At 49.2% G+C, this 27,422-nt stretch overlaps 2 protein-coding genes across 3 annotated transcripts in view; one reads left to right on the top strand and one right to left on the bottom strand.

The window, feature by feature from the left end:
• LOC102519577 (chymotrypsin-like elastase family member 2A) lies at nucleotides 1-16,681 on the top strand. Its single transcript, XM_006188236.2, has 8 exons — nucleotides 1-114; nucleotides 381-469; nucleotides 4,981-5,078; nucleotides 6,348-6,476; nucleotides 10,116-10,252; nucleotides 11,963-12,108; nucleotides 13,102-13,254; nucleotides 16,582-16,681. The coding sequence occupies exons 1-8, from the start codon at nucleotides 75-77 to the stop codon at nucleotides 16,597-16,599; spliced, it is 810 nt and encodes a 269-aa protein (XP_006188298.1). The 5' UTR covers nucleotides 1-74; the 3' UTR covers nucleotides 16,600-16,681.
• The window catches only part of CASP9 (caspase 9), a 24,401-nt gene continuing 12,581 nt past the window's right edge, over nucleotides 15,603-27,422 (bottom strand). For both annotated transcript variants that reach the window (XM_014562275.2, XM_032495245.1), the window contains exons 6-9: nucleotides 26,506-26,653; nucleotides 19,802-19,981; nucleotides 19,074-19,183; nucleotides 15,603-17,873 (exon numbers count right to left, since the gene is read on the bottom strand). In XM_014562275.2, coding sequence (XP_014417761.2) covers nucleotides 17,784-17,873; nucleotides 19,074-19,183; nucleotides 19,802-19,981; nucleotides 26,506-26,653 — 528 coding nt within the window. In that variant the 3' untranslated portion in view covers nucleotides 15,603-17,783. The remainder of the gene's footprint in view (nucleotides 17,874-19,073; nucleotides 19,184-19,801; nucleotides 19,982-26,505; nucleotides 26,654-27,422) is intronic.

The raw sequence follows: 27,422 nt of genomic DNA on the forward strand, positions 1-27,422 counted from the left end.
CTCCAGCCGATAAGCCATTCATAAAACCAAGGCCTTAGGAAGGGCCACACATATAGAACTCCTCCCGACACACCATGATCGGGGCCCTGCTGTTGTCCACATTGGTGGCTGGAGGTAAGGTTTGTCACCCAGAGGCGCTTTTCAAGTCCTCTGGTGGGTCTGGGGATGGGACCCTCCTGCACCCACTGGACTCACTCCTGTGGTTATAAGAAAGCTGGAGTGAAGTTCCAAAGAAGTAGAAATGAGGGGCAGGACTCTGCAACCTCTTGGGATCCTTCCAGAGCAGGAATTCTCTATTTGGGGTTTGGGAATCCGGCAAGGGTATGTTCTATTGTTTGAGTCACTGCTTTCTAGGCTTACAACCTTTTCTCTTTCGATAGCTCTCAGCTGTGGGCTCCCCACATACGCGCCCCATCTGCCTAGGGTCGTTGGAGGTGAAGATGCGAGTCCCAACAGCTGGCCCTGGCAGGTGAGTCCCCCACACTCCACTTCTTGCCTCCCTGCCTTAACCTACTTCATATCACCCCTTTGCTCTCCACCAAAGGGTCTGTTGCTCTGGCAAAGACGAGGATTGGTGGGAACTCCGAGGGCAGGATGGGAAAATTCAACAATAAAAAATACATTTCTGTGCCCTTGGGCAATCTTGGGGTGGAGGGAGAAGTACCTTCTCCAGCCTCAGTGAGGAGCTGCCCCAACCCCAACCCATACACACAAATTCACAAATAATATTCTTACTTGGTTGATTGATTACAAATGTACTGTCATTCTATGAACCATTCATCACCACCTATGCAAATATCCCTTGCTTTAAGGAACCAATCAGTGCTGCTTATGCAAATTAATTCTTAACTACAGGCAAATCCATGTTACCAATGAAAGTAAATCTTTCCTTACTTACCTTGAAGTAATCCTAGTGCTATGGAGACTGAAAAAAAAAAAAAAAAATGCTGGGTGGAGCAGGTGCAAATTACCAGGCCCTGTCAGTGGTAGGACTCCCAAAGGAATTATATGGGGCTTACATTGACATAAATAAATATAGTAAAATCTTTCTTACCTGACATGATTGGGACTGAATAATTAAAAGGTTGATTCTAAGTAGGGGAGGGTATAGCTCAAGTGATAGAGTGCATGCTTAGCACGCACAAGGTCCTGGGTTCAATCCCCAGTACCTCCTCTAAAAATAAATAAGCCTAATTACCGCCCTCCTGCCAAAATAAAAATAATTAAATAATACAATAATATATAAGATATTTTTTTAAAGTTTGGTTCTAGAGAAATTATTAGCAATCACACATCTATTTAAACACTTTATTTTAATTTAAATAGTGTAAATATACATTTGTTCACCAATCTGTCTGGTATAAACCACCCCCCACAATATATCATCTGTAATTCCATTACTTTAAAGTAGAGCAACGACTAGGAGACACTCAAAAAGCAATCCGAATGAAATTTCCCCGATTTTTATTAACTTTTCTCCTCAATTTTTCAGTTTTCTCATTGCTGCCTAATTCCATAGTAATTCTTAAACAATCATAGTTATCTGGTCTCTTCCAAGCATTGAACTTCATTTCCGTATAAATCACAACTCTCTTTTTGAACACATATTTTATTGGTTACGTGTTCAGTCGATCTACATTATTATAATATGACCACAATTAGCTTAATAAACAAGTTTGGGAACAAAAAGGCTGAATGGGGTGAGTTTACAACCTAAGCGCTAGCCGTGAGTGTGCAGAGTATGCTAGCCGTCAGTATGTTTCACGGAGGGAGTGACAACGCTGGTTCATCTTCCCCTCAATTAAGAGAGCCTCAATCACAGAGGGTGACTGAGCATTCACAATGTATGTACTTTCGCCAGTTCTTTTACTTTTCTCGCACTTCCACAATATATTTTTTCTGGGAAGCTGGAAGAGAGGTCCTTTTACTACTCCCAAACAGAGGTCACCTTTGTACTAAGAACCAATCAGTGGTGACTACAAGAGTATTTCCTCAGCCTCTGGACCCGTTGACACTGCTTGGGAACCGACTGATGTTAGTCTTGGCAGGGTCTCTCTCCACTTCCTGCTTCTGCTTCCCTTGGGAGATTTTTTTTCATTGGGCTGGGTGGTCAAGTCAAACAGGGTGAGACCAGAGTGAGGCCAGTGAAACACTCACTTTGGCGGCAAAATTTAAGAAGGCACCACAAAACTCAGTAACTGAAATGAATATTTTAATGCAGTATTTTTAAAAATCAAACTTAATGCAAAAAATAATTTATGATGAACAAAATATCAAAATTTTCAACAAAGCTAGAATTAATAGGATTGACTCTACACTGCCTGAGAGGTCTCTTCTGTTCCACACTCCCCCCAAGTTTGTGGCCCTGGGTCACAATCCACCAGACATTTGAAAATAAAGTGCTAGGCGCTTTAAAACTAAAGAAGAAGGGGAGGGTATAGTTCAGTGGTAGAGTGTTTGCCTAGCATGCACAAGGTCCTGGGTTCAATCCCCAGCACCACCATTAAAATAAATAAATATGTAACCCTAGTTACCTCCCCTCTAATAAACACACAAACAAACAAACAGAAGCTAGAGGAGAATGTGTAAAGTTTCCAGATTCTGGATCGCAATGATCCCAGCGATCCCGGCTCCACCACATACTAGCTGTATGACCCGGAGCCACTCAACTTACCTTTCTCAGTGGGTGTTCTTATGGCATGGACTACACTGTACAAATTTCTGTTGGTTGCCTTAGTTTACTCATCTGTAAAATGGGAATAATAATAGTGCCTCATAGAATTGCTGTGATTGCGATGTGAGCTGATTCACAGTCTGAGCTCAGAACAGTGTCTGGTATAGGGTAAGTGTTCAAATTATTGGACACTTGAAGTATTAATATTAATCATCCCAAGAGCCCTGGACAGTGGGAATTATGATCCCCATTTTCTAGATAAGTTTACTGGGGCTCAGAAAAATTACATAATTTCCCATCGTTGCCCTGTTAGCTTGGAGGAAAGTGAGGATTCAAATTTGGTACAATCCCTGCTCTTTTGGTCACACTTTGTAGCCCACAAATTATATATTTATGTATTATTTCAAAATTTCACATCTGTAAGATGGTTAAAGCTTATTTTGAGATTTGGGGTGGGGACATCCTCTTAAGTGTCTTTTTAAATTTTGTCTAATTTTAAGCATTATTTTCAAAGCTAGTTCATCTAAGTCCACTTAATGTCAAGCAAACAAGAAGATGCCAAGTGGATAACCAGAAACGAGGGTGTTCTGAGAAAAGCAGGCATCATTCCTGCTTTTCCTCCACGGGAACTAAGGTCAGAGCAGCCAAAGCTCTGCTCTCACCTCCATCCTCTCTGCTTGGCCTTGGCAGGGACTTGAAAGGAAGGGGAAGAAGATGGGACAGTTTGGTCAGAGACCCAAGCAGTGTCAAATGCAACCTCCTTAAAGTTCCATCCCACACCTATTAAACTATCAAATCTAATAGAAACAAGTTTTTGTTTTAAACAAAATGTTCAGGAGCTGTAGGGACTAAGGCACACTTCGGCATTCTCATAGCCCTGTAAGTACATTCAGTCTTCGAGGAAAAACTGGAGTGACAGGAAACAAGATCTGCAGGAGAGACCAGCCCCTGGCCCTGGAGAGTCCACTTTCATTCATTCACTCATTCATTTATTCTTTCATTTGTTCATTCACTCACTTGTTCAATTTATTAAGGACTCACTTTGAAACAGACACTCTTCTAGGCACCTGGAATACAGTAGTGGGAAATGGGAAAAAAATTCACGGAGCTTATATTAAAGTGGGAGAGTGAGACAATAAACAGTTGAATGCGTAAATTCATAACCTGTCAGGTGACGACAGATACTATGATGAATAAAGCAGGACCAGAGGAAAGAGACATGTGTGTTCACATGTGTGCATGCGTGTGTATGGATGGATATGTGCACATGTGTGGACATGTACGTGCACACTCTGTTTTAGATAAGATGGCCATAGAAGGCCTTACAGAGAACAAACCTGTAGGAAGTGAAGGAGAAAGATATGCTAGTACTGGAGAGAAGAATATTCCAGGCAGAAGGAAGAGCAAATGCAAAGGTCCTTAGGCAGAAGTCGAGTTGGTGTATTTCCCAAAAGTGATGGAGGTCAGTGTGGCTGAAGCAGAGGGCAGTGAGAGCCTATAAGGTCAAGGTGACCATGTAGAGCCTTGTAGGGCATTATTCGATGTGGAGTTTTACACTGTGAGAGAGGAATCACTGGAGGGTCTGAGAAGGGAAGAGACATAATCATGCTTACATTTTAAAAGGATCATTCTGGCTGCTGTGTTGGGAAAATTCAGAGTGAGGGATGGTCCAGGGTGCAAGCTAGGGGAATACATAGGAATAATAATAATCCAGGTGAGATTTGAAGATTGTTGGGACTAGCAGTTGAGGCAGCAAGAGGGGAGTGTTCTCTCCACATATTCTGGAAATACAGCTGGTGGGGTTTGTGGGTGGATTAGAATAAGGCACACGAGAGAAAGAAGGCACCAGGGACACTGCCGAGAGTTTTGTCACGAGAGCAGGTGGAGTGGGATTGCCATTTACTGAGCCGAGAAAGTGCGAGGAAAGCGCAGGGGTGTTATTGCGGGGCGGGGGGAATCAAGATTTTGGCTTACAAATATCACATTGGAGGAATGTGTCCTAAAGAAACAACTCCCAGGAAGGGAAAAATCCCAGCAAATCGAGTTTCAGAAAGATGTTCAAAACAATGTTACTTTTTAATAGTGTCTTTATTTAAATTTTTGATATTTCATCCATCATGGATTTTTTGCTGCTAATTTTTTAAGATTGCATTAAGATGTTGTCTATCCTGATTACTGAGTTTCTTGGTGCCTGCTTGGGTTTTGCACCTGTGCCGAGTGCCCGGCCCCACTCTCCCCGGGCTGGGATTCTGCAGAGCAGAGGGCCCGGCCCTTTCAGAGACCAGAGCACCTGCGCTTCTTCCCAGGTCTCCCTGCAGTACAGCTCCAGTGGCGAGTGGCGCCACACCTGCGGAGGGTCTCTGGTGGACCCAAGCTGGGTCCTGACAGCTGCTCACTGCATCAGGTAACTGCCATTCCCCAGCCACCCAGCCCGTTCACCCCACTGGCCACCGCTCATCTCTGAGAGTTGGAGCCCAGATGGCCTGGACCATACTCTAAAGGAGCCTGGCACGTAACCACTTCCTCGGCCGAGAAACAAGCTTTCATTGATCTATAGCTCAGTCTGTTGGTCAATGATGGGTCCATACATGACATGGATCGAGTGTCCCGAGCAAGGCCTTGAGGGGGACTATGGGGAAGGAGGAGGCCCACTGCCTGCCCTCTTGGGGGAACTAGATGTGGCCTCCAGATCTGGATCTGGGTTTCCTTCTGCAACTTGAATGACTTCTCCAAGCCCCAATATCGTCACCTGCAAAAAAGCGGCTAACAGAATTTAGTGTGGATTAAGTGAGATGACGCATTAAAGGGACTGGCACTTAGTAAGTGCTCAGTAAAAGTGAGCTATCACCATAGGGGAGGGTATAGCTCAGTGGTAGAGCGTGTGCTTAGTATGCGTGAGGTCCTGGGTTCAATCCCCAGTACCTCCATTAAAATATATTAAACAAAGACTTAATTATCTACCCCAACCAAAAGAAAAAGTGAGCTGTCACCATTATAAAGGCCCACAAAGGAAAGAATAGGTCCTGTGACATTCACTGTTCCCCTGTCCTCTTCCCTTCCTACATCCTCTACCTGTCTCATAGCAGCTAGCACTCCCTGGAGTTTCCGCGAGGTCAGTGTGACACTCATTGCCAAGAGTGGTCCCTTTTCCCCACCGAATTTACCGGTGCCATGAGGTGGTGGGGAAAATCACAGAGGCCTGGGAGTCAGGAGTCCTGGCTTCTAATTCTGGATTCTCACCAATCAGCTGTTGCACTCTGGACCAGTTACTCCTCCCTGAGCCTCAGTTTCCCCAACTAAAAATGACAGGTGAGAGGTTAAACTGAAAAATGCCCTTGAGGGCAGGTGACTGCTGTATTCATCTCACTTCCCTCACTGTCATATAGAGTTTACATTATTATAACTTGTATTTTCTATTATAGTTCATAGTTGGTATAATGCAGTTATAATTACTATTTGGTTGTAGTTATTATGTTAAAACTAACCAACTGCCCCCAGGGAGAACCATTCCCAAGCGCCAACTAGTAGCTTTTGGAGCAGGTGCTGACTCGGGTCCAAAGCCAGGCCTTGGAGGAAGTGCATTGACTGGGGCGTCCCTGTGTGCCAGTAGGGGCCGAGTGGGAGGAGGGGACAGCTGGGAGCTGACCTTCCCCGCTTGGCCCCTTTCTCCCAGCTCCTCCCGGACCTACCGCGTGGTGCTGGGCCGGCAAAGCCTCTCCACCGATGAGCCCGGCTCGCTGGCCGTCGCGGTCTCCAAGTTCGTGATACACAGTGACTGGAACTCCAACCAGCTCTCCAACGGGTACCTTCTGTCTGGGTGCACGTGGGGGTGGGTTGGCAGGGGCACAGACTGGAGGTGGGGGGTCTCACCAAAGGCAGCAGGCACAACCCCACCCAGTCCTTTGCTGCTTCTGTAGGGAGCGGGGAGGAGCTCTGACCTCTCCGAAGTGGAGCACGTCCCAAAGATGCCTGGTCATAGGGGTGTGACTAGGGGAGGGAAAAGCCAAGACTGTCAGAGTGACCTGGGTCTCCTGCCAGTCAAGCCTGCAGGTCCCCTGTCTACCCAAGGCACACACTGACCGTGTATTTATTCCGTGCCAAGCCCTGGGGACTCAGGGATGGGTCTGTGAGTGGAGTGGGACATAGCCCCTCCCGTCTTCCTCCACCCTTGCCGCCTCCCAGCAAGGCCTTTGACACTGGCAAAGATTCCCTGATCCCCTGCAGGGACAGCCTGGGGTAATAAACACAGGAAGCCGGCCAGGGGCTCAGAGCTCTCCGGAGCCCTCCAGTGAGCACTCCCCACCCTGCAGGGAGGTGGCAGCTCCACCTCCACGTTTCCTCTTAGATGAGCACGTACCATCCAATGTTCACCCTAAGCCCCTGTGACCAGCCCCCATGTTCCCTATGCCATGTGGGGCACTGGCCTCTGGGTGCCGGACTCACAGAGGTGCACAGGTCACGGCGCCAGCTCCCAGGGACACTGGGCAGGACAGTGCTGGGGAGGCGGTGTGGGGTGCGGGGTAGGGTGGAGGGGTTGTGCCTCTGGAGCCTGATGGCTTAGATGTGAATAATGACTGTGGCCTGCACGAGTCTTTCAGTGCCTCAGTTTCCTCTTCGGTAAAACAAACACAGTAACAGTGCCTACCTCTAGGGTTGTTGTGAGGATTAAATGAGGTAATGTATATAAAGCACTTAGAAAAGGGCCTGGCCTGTAACAGAAGCCGTGTGTGTGCAAGCTATTAGCCGTGGTAGTACAATAATAGTGCAATAAGGAGGTGTAGCCGCTGGGATATACATCTGAACCATCAAGGTCATGGGGAGTGGTCCCAGGAAGTGGGAAAAAGGAGGGAGAGGAAGCAGAAGGCGGGCAGGTTCTCTGCCTGTCAGAATTCTGGCAGAATCGACGCCTCCCTCCTGCCCGTTCCCATGCTCAAGGAGCATTAGCGATTAGCTCATGCCTGATTCCCCTTCTAGGGGCACGTGTAGGGTCAGGGAGCATTTGCTGGAATGTCAGGCTTCTCTTATCATCCCTAATCCTGAGATCCAGGTGGCACTAAACAAAATTTAGAGTGCCTTCTCTCTCCCTCCTTCGTTCCACAAGTATCTATTGAGCACCTACTATGTGCTGAGCCCTGCTCTAGGCACCAGGAAACAGCAGTGAGTGAGACACACAAGGCCCCAGCCCCGTGGGGCTTAGGGGATCCCCTAAACCAGAGCACCTCATTGCAGCTCAGGGGTCGCCCCCTTTCTGATCGCATAAGCACAGGTGTTCCAGTGACCAGTGGTGTCTGTGCCCAACCAGCTGTCTTCCCCTAGGACAGGCAGCAGTGTTGGGCATTGCCAGCCCTCCAGAAACTCTGTGATCCAGGATGCCTTCCCAGTGAGCTCTCTTCCAACCCCAGCAGTTGTTTTTCACAATAACACCAACCAGTACCTGCTGCCTCCCTTGTTCCAGGCACTGAACTGTTTCCCCGAGAGTTGTATTTATTCCTCATGGCAGCCCCAGGCGGGAGGTACTGTTATTAACCCCTTTTCACCGATGAGGAAGCCATGACCTAGAAAAGTGAAGGAACTTGCCTGAAGTTACAGATCCAGAAAGCAGCACTAAATCAGGTGTGAGGTACCCAGCAGAGCCCTGATCTGAGCAGACCTTCCAAACACCTCCACCATCATTGTTATCTCCCCACTGGGGACAGAAAGTTATCTTCTCTTTTCCTCCCCATCACCTTCCCAGAACTGAGGAGACATCAACCTCTCCAATCCAAAAAAGCAGGTCTGCGGTTCCAGAAGGGCCTCTAGAAAGAAGAACCTCAGCCATCACTTCAAATTTGCATAATTTATCCACATGCAAGCCCTCTTCCACAGCCCAAGAGGCCACTCTTGAATGGCTGCCCAGAGAGCTCACGCTGCCAAATCTTCCAGAAGACTCTGCATCACGACCCCAGGAAGAGTAGGAGGACGCCGTGTGGTTGTAACACTCCGAGCTCCTTCATCCAGGCAGCCTGCTGTGGTCCAGTGCCAACAATGCCTCACAAAGGATGCGAGGGTCCGTGAGTCACGTGTCAGTCTCTGTCCCCAAAGAAACTTGTCCACAAGATAAAATACACACAGACAAGACACTGGAAAGCCTTTAAATGACGCAGGATGTGTCCAGGGAGGCCTCGAGAGATGGGGAAGAGATAGGTGGGCAGAGAGTGGAGAAGGGGATTTTCAAGTCAGGAGAGCAGCCTGGACCAGGGACTGGTCCCAAAAGGAGCAGGTGGTGCTGGGCAGTGACCAGCACTGTCCACGGGGGATGGAGGGTAAGCGAAGAGCAATCATGGGAGAGATGGCCCAGATGGCATGAGAGCAGAGACGGCTGTCATCCCTAGGAGGCTCTAGTCTCTGTCCAATCAGCGGTGTCACTCCTCTGGCAATTGCTGCATAACAAATCACTCAGAAATGTAAAGGCTTCGAACAGCAACAGTCATTTATCATAATTTGCTCTCACAGTCTGACTGGGCTCAGCCACAAAGTTCTCATCAGAGTCGCCCATGAGATTGCAGACAGATGGTGGTGGCTGGGCTGCGTCACCTGGAAGTCTTCCTCCCTCACCTTCAGGGGGGTGGGTCGACGCTGGCTGTCAGCTGGGACTGTTGTCCAGACCACTTCCACGTGGCCTGGGCTTCTTCATGGCACAGAGGCTAAGTTCCAGGAACAGGACTCCCGAAGGGCCGGACAGAAGCTGCAGCCCTAGTCTCAAAAGTCACATGGTGTCACTTCCTCCACATCACAGATCCCCCCATGAAGGGGGAAGAGGCGCAGACCCTCACCTCTCAACGGACAAAGTGTCAACATCACGTTGCAACAGGCGCCAATGGGATGGGAGCGCTCGTTGCAGCCATCGTGGAATATAGAAGCTGCCAGTCACTAAAGGTTTCCCAGACAAGAGTGTGAGACTGAGATGAACCTGGCGGCAGAGCTCAAGGTGGAAGAGAGAGCAGAGTAAAGTTTACAAAGCCTTTCAGCCTGAACATCTGCTGCTTTCTAAACCAAACACAGGAAGTATACGGCTAGGACCGACATCACCAAGCAATCATGGGTTTATTTCCTTGCTGACCCTGGACGGAGCCTCAGAATCCTCGTCAACACAGCCCACCAGGCAGCCACGACTAATCCATCAGAGTGGACATTGCAAGACAAACGTACTTGCCCCCCATGTTCTAAACAGTCCCCTGAAAGGCCTCAGGGGAAGTTAGGGCTCCAGGCTCCACCAGTGACAAAATGCAATCCTGGGGTTTAACCACAGCTGCTCCCCGGTCCCTCATAGCCCTGACAGAGGGTTCACAACAAGGCTGGCTGAGGAGAGGGTTCAGTAGTCCCGGCTGGGACTAGAATCAGAAATATAACTGGGGCAGGACCAGTCAACTGTCTCTTTATGCTCTGCCTCTTTACCGACCAGGAACGACATTGCCCTGCTCAAGCTGGCCAGCACTGTCACCCTGACCGACAAGATCCAGCTGGGCTGCCTGCCACCCGCCGGCAGCATCCTGCCTAACAACTACATCTGCTACGTCACGGGCTGGGGAAGGCTGCAGAGTAAGTGGGCGCTGGGACCCCCAAGGCGTGGGAGGGGAGGGGGAAATGTCACCCCTGTCCAGTCAGGGCTCTCTGCCCACTCATCATTCAGGGGGTCTGGCACAGAGGTCCCTCTGTAATGCCCAAGGCCAGAGTCCAAAATAGCATTCACTCTGTGACCTCAGGATTCTGGGCTCCACAAAGGCTCCCGGGGCCCTCGTCAGATTCTCTGCTCCCCATCTCAAAACTTACCTGTCCCATGTGTCACCTGAACTCGCTGGTCAGAATCTGGCTACATGTGGGTCTCCTTTTAACATCAACCCTAAGGGTCAGAAATCCAGTGACAATAGGCCACCAGGAAGGAACAGAGGACCAACCCTCCCCTTGTGAAATCACCAGAGGTTTGAAAACTTCCAGGGAGTCTCATGCAGATGAGTGGTTGTCTTTTTTCATAATGACATAAACTTACAAGTGACACTTTTTTACAGAGGTACACCAAGGCAGATGCACATGCACTCAAATAAGTTAATATCACCCTCTTGCCTGGCTTATCTGCAAACACAAGGACCCATGGAAATTCAGTAGAAGTAAGAAGTGGGGGATGATGTATCTCAGGCTTATTGAGATACAGGCCCAGCCATTGATTCATTTACCCAGAAAACACCCAGGTAGAAAGCATTTCATCGGAGGCAGCAAGAGCCAGGGAAGGGTCCAAATGCTTGGCTTTATTCCAGCTCTGTTGGTCACTAGCTGTGTAACCTTGGGCAAGCCATGTTGGAGCCTCAGTTTCCTCATCTGTAAAATGGAAATACAGTTGGCAAAGATTAAAAGAGATGGCAAAAGAGACGTGGAAATGCTCCATATACTTGCAAAATATAACACAGGTTAGATTAGAGTTAATTACAAGAATGGTCTCGGGAAAGCTGCTTAACTTCTCTTGGCTTCATTATCCCATCTGTCAAAATAGGAATAAATATTTACTGTGAAGATTAGCACAGTATTTGGAAAAGTCCAGTAAATCCAAGTGAAGTATTATAATACTATTAATCCTTGCCGTTAGTAGCAGTGGTGACAGTAATGAAAGTGATGGTGGCAGTGTCCTTGGGAGCCATTAGGAAATTTCTACTTTTACCACATTCAAATATTTTTTTCCCAACCTGGCCCAACCTGGGGCTCCGAATGCCAGCAGACTGGCTGTCATATTTAAGGCAAGTGATAAAACCCCTGGAGCCAGGTCAGCAAAAGAGGGAGTTTGAAATAAAGAATTAAGAGACTCAGCCAAGGGCAGAGACACAGCCAGGCTACAGGAACAGGAGGGAATCAGGGGCTAGAAGACTGTGGAAGAATGTTAGAAACTCAGGAAACCCTCTCTCAGAATTTCTTTTCTTGGAGGATCTACTTCATCCTTCTCTCCCTATAAGCAATTGGTAGCCACTACCAACAGCTCTCAGATTTAGACCCTCTCTGGCCAGGATTTCTTAGTCCTAATCCTAAATTCCCAGGAGAAGGAGCTCATTGGCTTGGCTGGAGTCAGGTGTTCACTCCTGAACCAATCAATCACCAGTGGCCAGAACACTACCCAATCAGCTGTGAGGACAAAGTACAGGAAAATGTGGCAGTTCCCATAGCAACAGCATGGATGGAGGGCAGAAAAGCCAGTGGGCATTCACTGCACCTTTTTTCTCAGGAGTCCCTTTGTCCCTGTAACGCCTTCTCTCCGGTCTGATGCAGCCAACGGGGCTCTTCCCGACATCCTGCAGCAAGGTGAGCTGCTGGTTGTGGATTACGCCACGTGCTCCCAACCCAGTTGGTGGGGCAGCACTGTGAAGACCAATATGATCTGTGCTGGGGGCGACGGTGTGATCTCCAGCTGCAACGTGAGTGCAGGAAGTCAGGTGCCCCCACCTCCACAACGAAATGGGGCTGAGGGTGGGGAGAGTCTCTGGGGGTCCTGGAATCCATCCTCCTGCCTGTTGGTAAACACACAGGGAAACAGCCCCATACATTTGAGACCCTGACTTTTGTCCTTGCAGTCTCCAGAAAAGATGTTTTGAGATTCTCCTAGCAGTAGTGTCCACCCACCTCACTGCTGGGAAGACTTTCCTTGGGTCTCACTGAGGGCTCTCATTACTGTCAACTAACTTATTCTTTCTTCTGTATAAGAAGGGAGCCAAGGGGACATGTTTGCTGGGCAAGGACCTTTCTAAGGTGACTTCAACTCTATCTGTTGAATTAATCCCATTCATGGCCCAATGTGTCCCTTCATGGTGGCTGTCACAGAGCCTTTCTGGAGACAGTGTCTTAACCAAAAGGACTTGCTATGCAGTGGACTTAGCAGCAGAGTGGGGACAGAGTGGGAAGGAGCTTCATTTGCCCTTCAGATCACACTGGCCCCTACAGTCTCTGCCCGGGCAGACCGGCCCCAGGAAACCCCCTCCACGGGAGCAAATGGCCGGTGGTGGTGGAGTGCATGACATTCTAACTCTGGGGCGCGTCTCAGCTCCTTTACTTACTGCCTGGACAACCTCAGGCAAGTCACAACCTCTGAGGGTTTCTGTTTTCCTCTTTGGTGATATGGGGATACTAGCAATACTCACCTCGCAGGTTTCTGTGAAGATTAAATGAGGTAAGGCCTAGAAAGTGCTTAGCTCCATTCCAGGCACACAGGAAGAATGACTGCTCGCTCTTGTTGGTGTTACGGGGACATCTTGAGCTGTGACCACAGGGGCTGGCCTCAGAGAACATGGGGGCCCATGGTGGAACAACACAAACGCACTGCAGACACGGGGCTCTGACAGGCAGCCCCTTCCCCTCCCGTCACCCCACCCAAGCTCCCGGGCCCATCCTGACAGAACTCTGGCCTTCCTCAGGGGGACTCCGGGGGACCACTGAACTGCCAGGCGGCTGACGGCCAGTGGGAAGTGCACGGCGTGGTCAGCTTCGGGTCCTCCCTCGGCTGCAACTACTACCGCAAGCCTTCCGTCTTCACACGGGTCTCCAACTACAACGACTGGATCAATTCGGTAAGAACCAACCAAGCCCTGGGCCCCGGGGCCCCGCCCTACACCTGGCCCCATGAGGGCCCATGCCGACCTAAGGTCTGAGAACCCCTCCCTCCTCCTGAGAGCTAGGCAGGAGCCCCCTGGAGGAGGTCGCAGACTTAAGCAACCCCTGTGGGTGCCCCCTGGGGGCCCCCCACAACTTCTGTGTGAGTTAACTGAAAAGACACATAGAGGGTGGCCTTGTCCAAAGAGCCTGAAAACAAAGGTCACCCCTCAGGCACTAAGAACAGGTTCCCTAGGATTCGTGGGGTTATTTTATTTTTGCTTATCCACGTGTAGGCCTAGTCCCCACCGTCCAATGCTGTGTTTATCTGAAAGCCCCAGACCTGGTCTTCTGAGACCCCCACAGCCTTGATTATTGGAAATTAGTCCTAAAGGGTCCTCCAGCTATTCTGTAGGGTCAGCGATCATCTCGGTTGGCCCTGGATTGGGAGGTTTCCTGGGATGCAGATCTTTGTTTTAGACCGAGATAGTCCAGGTAAATGGGACTGAGTTGGTCCCACTATGACTGTGAATGTGTCCCCAGAGAGTTGCGTCCTGTGAGCTCAAAACCAGTGCCTTGCAGGGTGGGTACAGCTCAGTGGTAGCGCATGTGCTCAGCATGCACGAGGTCCTGGGCTCAATCCCCAGTACCTCCATTAAAGAAAAAAATACATAATAAAATTATTTTTAAGAAAAAACAGTACTTCATAAACTTCCACACCAGCTCAATTCCTATTTTTTAAAACCATGAGTATACATTCATTTATAATAAAAATTTTTTAAAAGGGGTGAGGGTATAGCTCAGTGGTAGAGCGCCATGCTTAGCATGCACAAGGTCATGGGTTTGATCCCCAGTAACTCTGTTAAATTTAAAAATAATAATTAATAAATAAACCTAATTACCTCCCCTCCAAAAAACAAAGAAAGAAACAAACAAAAAAATAGTAAATTTTTAAAGGGTGCTAAAAAAAAACAACCAAAACACCAACACCAATCTTGGGAGCAGCCACGGATACGATCAGCAGTTGGTGGAAGCAGCCAGAACAGGGCGTCTTCACAAGAAGGCAGGCCTGGGCGAGGAGCCTGGGGGAGGGAGGAAGAGGCATCATGCCTGGTGATGGATGCTGGGGAGGGGGACACTCTGTGCCGATTGGGGACACTTTCTACCCACCTCCCAGCATTGCCACCACCTCAGTTTGCTCTTCTATCAAATGGGACTTGAACTAGATCAGGGCTCACCCACTTTTTTAAGAACCAGAGCAGGTGGGAGTTATGATGCTTGTGACAGAGCCCCAGAGAAGGGAAAGCTGGCATCTGATTTCATCATTTTAAGTTTAATTTGCAGAGAACTGTTTAATTAAATCAAACTGACACTCCACTATCAAATCAAATATGATACCACAGCCATGAGCATGTGGTCCCAGGAGGAAAATGACACTGTCAAATGGGCACTGTCAAAATAAGCAGGTGGCTGGCTCCAAGTTTTCCCATTCATATTTGCTGGCTCCTTGTTCATTTGTCTGTCTGCTGGCATTGCTTTGCCAACAAGTGGTCAAAGGCACCAGAGATTCCAGAAAAGTTTGTTGGAGAAAAATGTAAAATCAAGAAGAGAGTGGCCATTAATTTACGAGTTTTTTCTGGCCCATTGGGGAAAAGCTTTGATCCTGTTTTGGCAGAAGAAAGCCTGAGTCCAGCTTTGGAGGTGCCACCAGCAATTCAAAGGAGCCTGGTCCAAGATGGATTGGATGGAATGACGTTTAGGGCCTATTCCCAGCCAAATCCTAGGATCCTTTCCAGCCCCAGCTGCTGCGTGAGTCACCAGGCAGCTGGTCCTGGCAGCACCTTGGGGGCCCAAAGCAGGGACCGGGAGCAACTGTCCTGTCTTTTGGTCCAAGCATCAGCTGTTCCCAGCCACAGACACAAGCACAACAGAGCAGGCCTCAGCCAAAAGCCCGGCCAGATGTCAGAGGGGATCAATAGGGAAAGCAAGGCTTGCAAAGCAGCTGGGCGGAGGCCCCGTGTCCACGGGACAGCAGCCAGGGCAGGCACATGTGCCCGTAACAGTTTCCAGGAACGGCAGAGCCAAGCAGCCAGCTGTCCTCCGGTGGAGGCTGCTTGGGCAGCTGCAGAGGGGCCAGTGAAACCTTGCAGTGGTCCCAGCCCAGGGGCACACTGTGTGCAGCCTGGAGTCCCAAATCCAGACAGGTGACGAGCCAAGGTCAGGAAGCTGCCAACAGAAGGCAGGAGCAGGGAAGCGACCAGACAGGTGGCGAGGGGCATTTATCCTTTCAATAAATGTTTGCTGAATGACAGCAACACAGGAATCGTCAGCATTCACCAGCTTTATTTTCATCTTTATTTCAGAAAGTTAATACATACTCACAGTAAAAATATAGGAAGAATATAGGAGTGTACCAAGTAAAAAAGTAGATGCGTAGATGCCCCTCCTCGTTTTGCATCTCCAGTTCCACCCCCGAGAGAGAATCAGTCAACGGCTTGGTGTGTGGTCTTCTGGACTTTATTTGTGTGCATCTGTAAAATGTCTACCTATGTACATGTAAACCAAAAACAGAATTTTCCTCTTCATACTGTTCTGCAACTTAGCGTTTCCACTTAACACCGTATCACATCTTACAGTGTGGGCCCAGATATCTGTGTCGTTCTTTTGAACAGCGAAGTGATAGTCCATAGCATGAAGAGAATGAGTGAAGCTTTCATCTGTTTCCTATCTTCCACTCTCACGTGGCTGCAGTGAACACCCTTGGACACACACGCTTGCACACGGATCTGGGTATCCGTGCTAAGAGGTCCAGCAGGATCACTGGATCACGGAGTTGGCGTGTCCTGAATGTTCAGTAGATACCGCTAGACAGCCTCTGAAAACAGGTTACAGCCCCACCCACAGCGTGTAACGGTGCCTTGCAAACAGCTGTGGTTGTTAACCATTTCAGGGCCCTCAAACTTTTTGAGAAACACAAGAAATCTACAACCATACCCATCTATACTCTCGGCATATAATTTTTAAGAGCGCCCAGGCACCCCGCCCTGAAACCCAAACAGGACTCCAGGCTCAGACCCCTCTTTACAGGAAGCCCCAAAGGTCAGTGAAAAGCTGTGATGACATCTTTTTCTCCAGGGCATCATTAGGACCCCCCCCCCCCCACTCCCAGGGAAGAGCTGCTTCATGGAGGGCTGCCTGATTCACACGGGCAGTACAGAGCAGGGAAGGAGAAAGCCAGGAACTTGCAAAAGCACGGCTCTGCTCTGCTGGGTTAACCTGATTATTTTTTTGTCTGTGTCCTGCAGGTGATTGCAAATAACTAACCACCAGAAGGCCCCGGGACTGTTTTAGACTTGGAAAGGTCACAGGTGTAAAATAATAATAAAGTGACAACTATATGAATCATATCTTGGCAAGAGTCTTATTAGCAAACCATCCTCCCATCCAGGGCCCTGAAAGCAAGAAACAGGCCGGGGTCCGGACAGCTTAAAGGCCTCGGGGTGGGGCCTTCTCTGGGGAAGCCCATCTCACGGTCACACAGCAGTCACCCTGCGGTGCAGGGTCCTACAGCCAGGAAGACACCTGGGGGCACAGGCTGGACTCAGAAGACCCGAGTCTGGCCAGGTCTCTCCACTGGTTAGTTGGGTCCCCTGGACAAGTGACTTAACCTCCCTGAGCACACAGCTCCCACCCCAGTCACCTTCCTGGGATGGGGTGAACATCAAAAGAAATGAGATGGGTAAATGTTTCCAAAAAAGCAAGTCTCCTTTATAAGGAAGAATAAAGAGTTGGAGCAAAATGAGGGGCGAAATAGGTAAAAGAGAACCCATATTCACCTAAGACTTTTTTTAAGAATACTGCAATATAGAGAAAGTTGGTAATTTTTAAAACTTCATTTAGGATTCACAGATTCCAGCTGTTCAGACTCCAGTAGCCCCAAACTGCTGACCTAAGAGAGATGCTGGTTTGTCACCAACATTTCCTGTAGATCAGTGGTTCTCCAGTGGGATCCCACCGGGGAAAGCTGGCAGTGTCTGAAGACATTTTTGGCTGTCACTACTCGGGGAGACGTGCTATTGGCATCTGCTGGGCAGAGGCCAGGGGTGTTGTTAAGCATCTCACAGTGCACCAGACAGTCCCTGCAACAGAGGACTATGTGGCCCCAAAGGTCAGTTGTGCTGAGGTTGAAAAGCCCTACTCTAGAGAAAACAGGGGTCACGGGCCACAGCCAAGAGCCAGGAATGGGCCACTGGCAAAGAGCCCCGTGGTGTCCACAGCGTTCTGCTCTTCTTTCTCCATCGCTGGTCATTTGGCTCCAATTTGGAAGCTGCCAGGAGCCTGTCTGCCACCCGTGAGGAAAAAGCAGGTCCTCTACGGGCTACAGAATCCTTCAGCGCGTGTCAGCCATAGCTGTGCGAGAGTCCAGGCCTCAGCCTCAGCCGCTGCCGGGCCTGGAGCAGGAAGGTTCGGGGTGAAAGCTAAGGCAGGGCGAGGGGCCCTGGCCTCATTACGTTTTAAAGAAAAGTTTTTTCCGGAGGAAGTTAAAACAGCCAGGAATCTGTTTGTAAATCCCTTTCACCGAAACAGCATTAGCAACCTGTGAAAACAGGACCACGGGGAGGCCTGTAAGTTCTCTTGACTGAAGTAAGAATTCCAAGGAGGGGCTGGGGTGGGGGTCGGGCATCCACTGAGGCAGCACTTTATCTGTTTGGGATTTTGGGGTTTTTTTTTTTTTTGAGGGGGGAGGTAATTAGGTCCATTTATTTATTTACTTTAATGGAGGTCCTGGGGATTGAACCCAGGACCTCGTGCATGCTAAGCACGCGCTCTACCCACTGAGGTATCCCCTCCCTTCTGAGTCAGCATTTTAAAACCAGCTCTGCTACAGCCTCAGCCTCCTTGAGACAGGAGGAGAGAGAGATTGTGTGTGTGTGTTTGCATGCGGGTGTGTTGGAGGGGTGGTCAGGGGGATGAGTTACAGAATAAGCATCTCAACCACAAATCTGGAAAACTCAAAATTCAAAATTTCAAAATTCAAAAATTCACTAAGTTCAAATCAGATTGAAAGGTTTGCCTGAAGAAAAGCTGAGAGAAGAGCTGGGGCCCAGGAGCCGAGCGCACGGCTGAGCCCTGACAGCCCGGTTGCCTCTGAGGCTCACTTGCCGTGGTCACGGCTCGTGGTGCCCACCGCGTGCCCCAGAGTCATGCTGGGTGGTGGCCCTGCACCGGCTTTCTTCTCTCCTCTGCTCAGCTCAGCAAAGCACACAGCCGGAACCTGCCCAGGAGGAAGGAGCGGTCCTGGCCCTTACAGCCCCTTCTCCCGGCACAACACACCTGAGCAGAGCAGGAGGGGCCCACGTGTGCTCTGAGACCCTCGGAGGAAGCACCTGCTCTGAGCGGGGCCAGATCCGGCCATCCTTCCCTGTCCTCTCTCACTGGGGCCTCCCGAGAAGGGGATACGCTAAAGAGGGGTTCATGGTTCTTGAGGGTCAAGATTATGTGGTGAGGCAAAGAATACACGACCCATGACCTGCCTTCAGGGGCCATGCTGGGGCCACTGAGCCACCCCGCCCTGGCCCTGGGGACTGGCTCCATCAGCGGGGGAGCGTAAGCCTGGGGCCTCAGAGGCTGGGAAAGGCAGCCCTTTGTGTAACAGGCAAACATCACGCAGGCAGTAACTTCTGGCATTAAGAGAAGCAAAAGCTCCTGCTCTCAGGGGAAGCCCGGGTGCAGAAAGCCCTGTTCACCCCCACCACCCGCCTCGTGGAGGACACACGGCCCCTCCCAGCAGCCTCACCCTGAGCAGGAGAGTCTGCAGGTCCTCACAGTGGGCCCACTGCTCAAAAACACTGTCCAGGGTCTCGATGTACCAGGAGCCGCTCTTGGTGTCCCTCCAGGAGACAAAACCTGTGGAAGGACAAATGCTGAGCTGTTTGGGGAGCTGCCCGGCCCCCCGCATGCAGGCAGGCCCATCTCTGGACCCTGACTGAGGTACACAGCTGGCAGCAGCCCACAGCTCTGGGCTCCATCCCATCCTGACCTTGCTTCAGCCTCGCCACCACTCTGTGACACTTGGTTGTGGTTCCTGTTTTCCCAACAAGGCAACCAAGGCTCGGAGAAGTCAAATGACTCTCCCAAGGGATGAGAAAGGAAGGAAACGAACACTCGTCACACCCGCTGTGTGACAGGCACTGTGCTCAGTGGTGGGCCAGCCACCTTGTTCATCGCCATGATGAGCCCCGAGGTACACTTACTATTTCCATTTTAAAGACGAGAAGACTAAGGCAGGGCCAAGACAAGGGTGAGACGAGTGTTGCACACCAACGCCAGGGTACGTGTCTCCTTAAATTTTGCATTCTAGACACTTTGCCTGCCCGGCCCTAAGCTGAGGCTCAGAGAGGTGAAGTAACTCACTCAGGGTCACACAGGCACCAACACCCAGGTCTTCTCTTCACAACACAGCTGCTCCTAGGGCAGATGAGGGGAACCGCTGGCTGGGAGGACAAGCCCTCCTGATCCCCTCACCTGGGAAGGTGGAGTAGGACACCAGGATGTCGCTAGGTGTTGGCAAACTAGACACGGCGTCCGGCTGGTCCACGGTGCCCGGGCCTTCCTGGAACGGGGTAGCGTCTGGCTCAGGGTCACTGTCAGGAGTCTGGCCTTCAGGGAAAGTGGAGGCCACCTCAAACCCATGATCTTTCTGCTCTGTGGGAAGCAGAAACAGATGACCCTGGTCAGTGAAATACCCAGACCGGAGCTCTCACTTCTCAGCACCGTCCAGCCTGGGAACACCTGATTCTGTCTGGAGCCCGGGGCCCCAGGGTCAGGCAAACATGAGCCGGAAACTGAAACAGAAGCTTTGCTGTTACTACAACAAAAGTTTTACATATTCCTTAAGTTAAGTTAGGGGGGAGGGCTGAGAATGCAGACATTTTAAAAACAGCTATAAAAATAGAAACAAGTTACAAGGTCCACACCCAGAAGAACTGGAAACAAGTGTTCAAACAAGAACTCAGACAGCAACACTCATCACAGTATTCACAACAGGTGAAAGGTGGAAACCACCCAAGGGTCCACTGACACATGACTGGATAAACAAAATGTGGTAGGAACATCCAATGAGATATTATCTGGGCTTTAAAAGGAATGAAGTATTGATACATAATACAACGCAGACGGACCTTGAAAACACGCAGTGAAAGAAGCCAGATACAAAGGGCCACGGAATACGACCCCATTTGTATGAGCTCTTCTGGAGAGGCAACTGCATCAAAAAGAAAGCAGATTAGCTCCACTCCAGGGAAGGGAGTGACTGCTAATGGGTGTGGAGTTTCTTCCATGGAAGATAAACCGTCCTGGATTTACATGGTGGTGACAGTTGCACAACAGGATGTATTTATTGTCACTGAGTTGTACAGTTTAAAATGATTTTTAAAAATGTTTCTTCTGTAGAGCACAGGGAACTATATTCAATAATGAAAAAGAATATATGTATGTATACGCATGACTGGGACATTGTGCTGTACACCAGAAATCGACACATTGTAACTGACTGTACTTCAATTAAAAAAAAAAAAAGTTAAAATGCTAGATTTTATGTCACTAAAAAACAAGCCACCCCCAAAAAGTCACATTATTCAACCTTAAAAAGGAAGGAAATTCTGATACAGGTTACAACATGGATGAACCGTGAGGACATTACTCTGAGTGAAATAAGCCAGTCGCAGAAAGACAAATACGGCACGCTTCTACTTATATGAGGTGCCTAGATCAGTCCAATTCATAGAAACAGAAAACGGAATAATACTAACTACTATATAAAAAAACAGATAAAAAACAAGGTCCTACTATATAGCACAGGGAACTATAGTCAATACCTTGTAATAGTGTATAATTAAAAAAAAGGAATATATATATGTATAACTGAATCACTATGCTGTACACCAGAAATTAACACAACACTGTAAATCGACTATGCTTCAATTAAAAAAAAAAATCATGGTTTATGACACTGATGGCAGACACACACACAGTACTCCTGGGGTACAGAGCACCCAACCCAGGCCCTGAGGAAGACAAAAGAAGAAGATGGGTCCTTCTATCTGGGGGGCTAAACATCCAAACTGAAAAAAACCTATGCCCTCAATTTACATTGAGACTCAGGATTCAAAAAAATGATATAAAACCCATCTTTTTTTTGGGGGGGGGGTAGGAATATAGTTGAGGAAACTGTCCACTGTATCACACAGTCCCCTCTAAGACAACTGAGGAGAGAAGAATTGCCAATCTTGGCTTCTGTCTTACAAATACCGAATTAGCAGTTCTTAGGAAGGATTCTATCTTACCCTATCTTGCCTTGGCTGCTGGGAAGCACGAAGCCAAACTGGCAGGCCCCCTCCAGCAAGCGTGCAGGACCTCACAGGATGCATTTCTAGATGCCAAACTTACTCTTCTTCTCCCCTTGTATTTCTATTTCCTCTCTATTTTGTTCTACTATATCATTTGTACTCTCTTAAACTATCTCAAATCCTTTTATGAAAACCAGAGAAAGCCACAAGTCATAGGTAACTGGATCCACGGAGATGTTTACACCCCTGACCCAGTAATTTCCTAAGGAAATCATTCAAGGGAAGCCAAAAGCCCTCAATATAAAGACATTTGTGGTGATGTGAGCCAAAAATTGATATCACCTGAATGGCCAACATTAGCGAAATGGTTTAGTAAATGAGTGCATATCACTAAAATTCAAGATCATAAAGCCATGTGAACTAGTGACGATGGGGACAGTGGAGACATGGGGAAACACTTCAAGGATAATGTCTGATGAGAAAGGCAGGCCAAGATCCAAAGGTTAACAGGCAAAATGAGACGGCCGAGTCAGGCTTGCAGAATTCTGGATGGATTTTTTTTTTTAAGTTGTCATATTTCCTGTCTTTTCAGTTTTAAAACCCAAACTTCCCCAAAGCAGTGGCAGGCCTGAAAAATAGAGGGGGTGGAGCAGGACTGGGGCCACACAGAGCTTAACCACAGAGTCATCAGGGTGGTGACACTGCAGGACGTCTCCTGGGACGAGCTCACTGCAAGGTCCAACTCCAGAAAGAAGGGGCTGAAAAGAGCTTCAGTAAAGACAGGCAGAGGGCAGAGTGGCCCAGAGGGGTCCTGAGGAGAGGGTTTCTGAAGCAGCGGATTGTGACCCAGGCTCCAATGGGAGAAGGAGGAACAGTCTTGGTGGGAGAAACAGCGCCTGTCAGGCAGGCCGGGGTGGGGGTGGGGGGCTGCACCCATGGTGGGTAACAGCAAGGAGAGAGGGAGGTCATGGTTCATCCAGGAAGCTGGGGTCCTGTCTGCAGGGGACAGACAGGCCAGAGATGGCTCTGGAAACCCCATAATAACCCCAACATCTACTGACCTCTCACCCCAGACAACTGAAGCTCAGAAACACAGTAATTTGTGGTCTCACAGCCAATGTGCAGGGGACGGACTCTGCCATACATTTTTCTGCCTCTCAACTACCGTGTGGCTTCCCATGGAGGCCCCCAAGCCTGAAAAGGGGGCTGCTTAGAGCTGTGAAAGCCGGACTAACCTACAGTTTTCTCAGGTCACCACTTCCGGTTGTTTCTTTGTTGGTCAAGATTCTGGAATCTGCCCCAGGTGTCTGGGAATGATCTGAAGTGGGACGGGGTCGGGGGGGACGTAAGATGGGGCTTCCTGGGCAGCAGGGTGCAGCGGGGGATGCCGTAGGGTGGCCTAAGGGGTGGGCAGGGGGACAGCCTGTGAAAATGGGGCAGAGACAATGGTCCGAGAGGGGAAGATGGGGGGACAGAGGCTGCTAGCTGAGTCTTCGCCTGGGGGCTATGCATTCTAGGCACTGCTTTGTTCTTAAGGAGCCTCATTGACTCAAACCTCCCCAAAAGGAAGACTAACTACCCATAAGAGCAAATACACAATGGGAAGAGGAGCTGTTCCCTCGGCATATAAATTTCACACCCACTGCAGCAAAGTCTTCTTCCTTTCCACCTTCTCAGCGTGATCTCTAAAGTTCTGGCGGGGTCACCCCAAAATGAACAGCTCGACCTAACGGAGGCTGCCCAGCTTTGGCCGATTCATCAGGCTACTTACCCACAAAGTTACTTCCTCCTTGGTGCTCACGCTACCTCTTAATGAAGGGATAGAGAGCATGTTAGAGGATTTTCAAATTGTTTTGAATTGTAACAACAGTGAATCTTAAAAAAGAGCAACCCAAAAGTCACCAAAATCCTAGGGCTGATGTTCAGAGACATGGAAACAAGAGGACACCCCACGGGACACTGACAGAGATCCCCAACACGTGGGTATTTCTGTTCTCAGCAGATGGTGGCGCCCCCATGTGGCAGCGGCATTAAATACAGGAACACACAGCCTGCAGGGAGCTAAGCAGGGACCGAACACACTCCAAAGGTGGCATCTCAATCTCTGCTGTCCAGGTTGGAATCCTGCTGTTCCCAGTGATTGATCTTGCTTTTAATGGCGAGAGTGTACATTACTTCAAATTTTGCTCACAGGTAGTTTTATATGCTTCAATTTCAAATTCAAGCAATTAGAATCCATGTGAGATGCAAGCACACTGTGAGCTTAGTGCCAGGCCGGGGACCCAGCTGCAGGGCAGATGGGCCTGGCCCTGCCCTGGGAGAGCTGGCCAGGGGATTAGGTCATCTCTATATGAGGACAAAGTGCTATGACAAGGGAAGGGGCTGCAGGAGCACAAGGGCCAGCGAACCCTGACTTTGTACAGGAGAAGGGGTATTTAGGGAAGACTTCCTGGAGGCGATGACAATAAGTTGTAACCAGAAGGATGGATGATTAAGCGCTGCCCAGGAGACAAGGGAGAGGAATGGCACACACAAAGTCTGAGGAGCAAGTCAGAGCTTGTGGGGAGGCTGAGCAATGCTGGGGGGTTAAGCAGGATGGCATACCAGCCTGGGGAGCGAAGTGGCCAGGGCCAGATCAAGGGACTTGTGGCCCCACTAAGAAGTCCAAAGAGTGACATGCAAAGATCCTCCTTGCTGCTGAGAATGGGCAGTGGGGCAGGCACTGGCCTGGAAGACCAGCTAACTAAGTCCCCCAGAAAGCCAGGATCCCACCTCCCCTTTTGCTCATAATTCCCTTGCCCATTCTGTTTTCCATTTGATTCACAGGAGAAAGGAGGACCACATGCTTCAGAGTAAGAGCATCACTTGCCCATACATCCTGGATCATAAGAAGAAAGACAAATTGGAAAGGATTTCAACCCAAGAACTGCAGCCTTTCCACCTTCCCGTCACCATCACTCTGAGATAACTGCGCTGGTGACAGGGGTGGGGCTCTTATGTGACACTGAGTCCTCTGGGGTCGGCAGGAGGAGGGGAGGCCAGGTTTCCAGGTAGGGAAATGAACCAGGTGTTAAGTGCATTGAGAGACACAGTAATCAGCACATTAGATATCATCACAGTAACGCCAGACTTAGGCTCTGTTACTGTCCTTACTTGCCAAGACTTCTAGAGACTAACTGGCACGTGGTTGTGCACGAAGTAAGTGGCCAAATTATGGGTGTGGATCATGACAGTAATTTAATATAGTTCCAGTCAAATTATAAATTCCAGGGGACAGGGACCCATCTGTCCCGTATCCCCAGGACCTAAAACACAGCCTGGTTTATACAGCAGGTGATCAGTAAACTTATCGGATGAATCATATGACCAGAGCCTGCCCTCCTAGGCCACCCTCCCCACCACCCCCGGAAACCTGGAACAGTATGGGACAAATGAACGTGTGCAGGAGAATAAGCCACAGGCGCCCATGTTACAGGTCACTGCGTGCACGGCCGCCACTTGGACAAGCTGGACAGCTCTGCGGTGTAACAAGGCCCATCTCTCTGGCAGATCAGGCCAAAGGACAAGGACCTAATAACGCCTTTCAGACATCCCCACCCCTGGAGAGCCCAGGGACACTGGGACAGAATTCCCAGTGTTCCCACCCCATCACGTCCCATTATCCAGGACACATAATGTTCTCTCTTCCTTCTTTTTTTATTTTTGGGGGGGGAGGTAATTAGTTTTATGTATTTATTTATCTATGGAGGTACTGGGGATTGAATCCAGGACCTCATGCATGCTGAGCACACGCTCTACCAGGGAGCTATTATCCTGCCCCCTCTTCTTTTTTTATTTTATAAGAAAACCAGGTAATGGTGAAGTAGGGCTTAGGTTTAAAATCAGGGTATATGCAAATCAAAACTACAATGAGGCATCACTTCACACCAGTCAGAATGGCCATCATTCAAAAGTCCACAAACAATAAACGCTGGAGAGGGTGTGAAGAAAAGGGAAGCCTCCTACACTGTTGGTGGGAATGCAGTTTGGTGCAACCATTATGGAAAACAGTATGGAGATTCCTCAAAAGACTGAAAATAGACTTACCATATGATCCAGCAATCCCACTCCTGGGCATATATGCAGATGGAAACTTAATTCAAAAAGATACATGCACCCCAATGTTCATAGCAGCACTACTGACAATAGCCAAAACATGGAAACAACCTAAATGTCCATCAACAGGTGACTGGATAAAGAAGTTGTGGTATATTTATACAATGGAATACTACTCAGCCATAAAAAGGAATAAAATAATGCCATTTGCAGCAACATAGATGGACCAAGAGAATGTCATTCTAAGTGAAGTAAGACAGAAAGAGAAATAAAAATACCATATGATATCACTCATATGTGGAGTCTAAAATCAGGGTATATGGCCAAACTACTAATAATCTAAGTAATCCTTAAAAATTACTGAACCCAAGTATCTAGGCCCTTGGGAATTCCATTAATTAATTCAGCGATGGCCTCCCTTTCTCTGGGAGAGTGGGAAGGGAGTCCAGCTGATGGAGGTCAGGGGAATGACGATAAAGAAAATGAGAGTTTTGCTCTCTCCTCTGCTTTGTTTGTTTTGCCCAAGTCTCTGGGGTTGAAGTGGCCAAAGCTGAATGGTCCCCTCATGCTACTGTAGGAAGCAAGACACGAACCTCTAAAGGCTGGACAGAGCTGAGGCTACTTCAGCTACAGGGAGGGGCCACATTTGGCCAGCAGGGACAGTGCTCGGGACCCTGTGACTTCCTGGAGACCCCCGGGACATCATGAGGGTCTGGTGGAGAAGGAAGTAGGCAGCGGCTCCCTCCCCATGAGAAGTACCTGCAGAGGGGCTGACGACCAGCTTACCTCCACCACAGGCCTGGATGAAGAAGAGCTTGGGCTTCCCTCTCAGGCTGGGACAGCCAGTCCCATTGAAGATGTTCACAATCCTCTCGACGGACACAGGACATCCATCTGTGCCATAAACAGCCCCTGGGAACTGGAGGTGGCTGGCCTAGAAGACCAAAAATCCTGGTTACAAAACCAAGAAGTTAGGGTAGGAATCCAACAGCCTATTCAGAGGTTTCGTGGGGGATCAAGCACTTAGAAGATCCCAGCCAGGGTCACAAGGCTGTTTTGACAGAGCAGGTTGGTTCTGGGCAGCCCCTGGGCAGCCTCTATTCCAGGGGTCTCAAACTCACATGCCTATAAGCACCAGACAGCCCAAGTCAAGAGTGCTGGCCAGCTTCGTCTAGACTGGTGGTTCTCAAAGTGTGGAAATGGAAATGCTCCCCGGACCAGCAACATCAGCATCACCTGGGGTAAGACACGCAAATTCCTGGGCCCCACCCAGACCTCCTGAATCAGAAACCCTGGTATGGGGACCAGCAATCTGGTCTTTCAGGCGCCTCTGTTGCAGCTAAACGTTAAGAACCACTACTCAAGACCAATTCTGCTCAAACGTGTTTATGTGCATGGAGATCTCGTTAAGGTGCAGGCTCTGAATGAGAGTCTGCATTCTCACGAGCTCCCAGGTGATGCTCATGCTGGCGGTCTAGAGGCCACGCTGTGAGTGAAAGGACCAAAGGGGTAGCCTCTACCCACCCATCAGCCAGAGTCTCACTCTGTGAGGATGCTGGCCTGATAAGTGGGCTTTTGTGGTTTTTCAAGAGAAGCTGGAAATCCTGATTTTTGCACAAAAATTGCCAGTTTTGAAAACACTGTGCAACCCATAGGGGGACTACCGGACCCCTCTGTAACCTCTGTCCTGTCCAACGCTTCAG

The sequence above is a fragment of the Camelus ferus genome, chromosome 13, assembly GCF_009834535.1.
Source record: "Camelus ferus isolate YT-003-E chromosome 13, BCGSAC_Cfer_1.0, whole genome shotgun sequence".
Taxonomy (NCBI): domain Eukaryota; kingdom Metazoa; phylum Chordata; class Mammalia; order Artiodactyla; family Camelidae; genus Camelus; species Camelus ferus.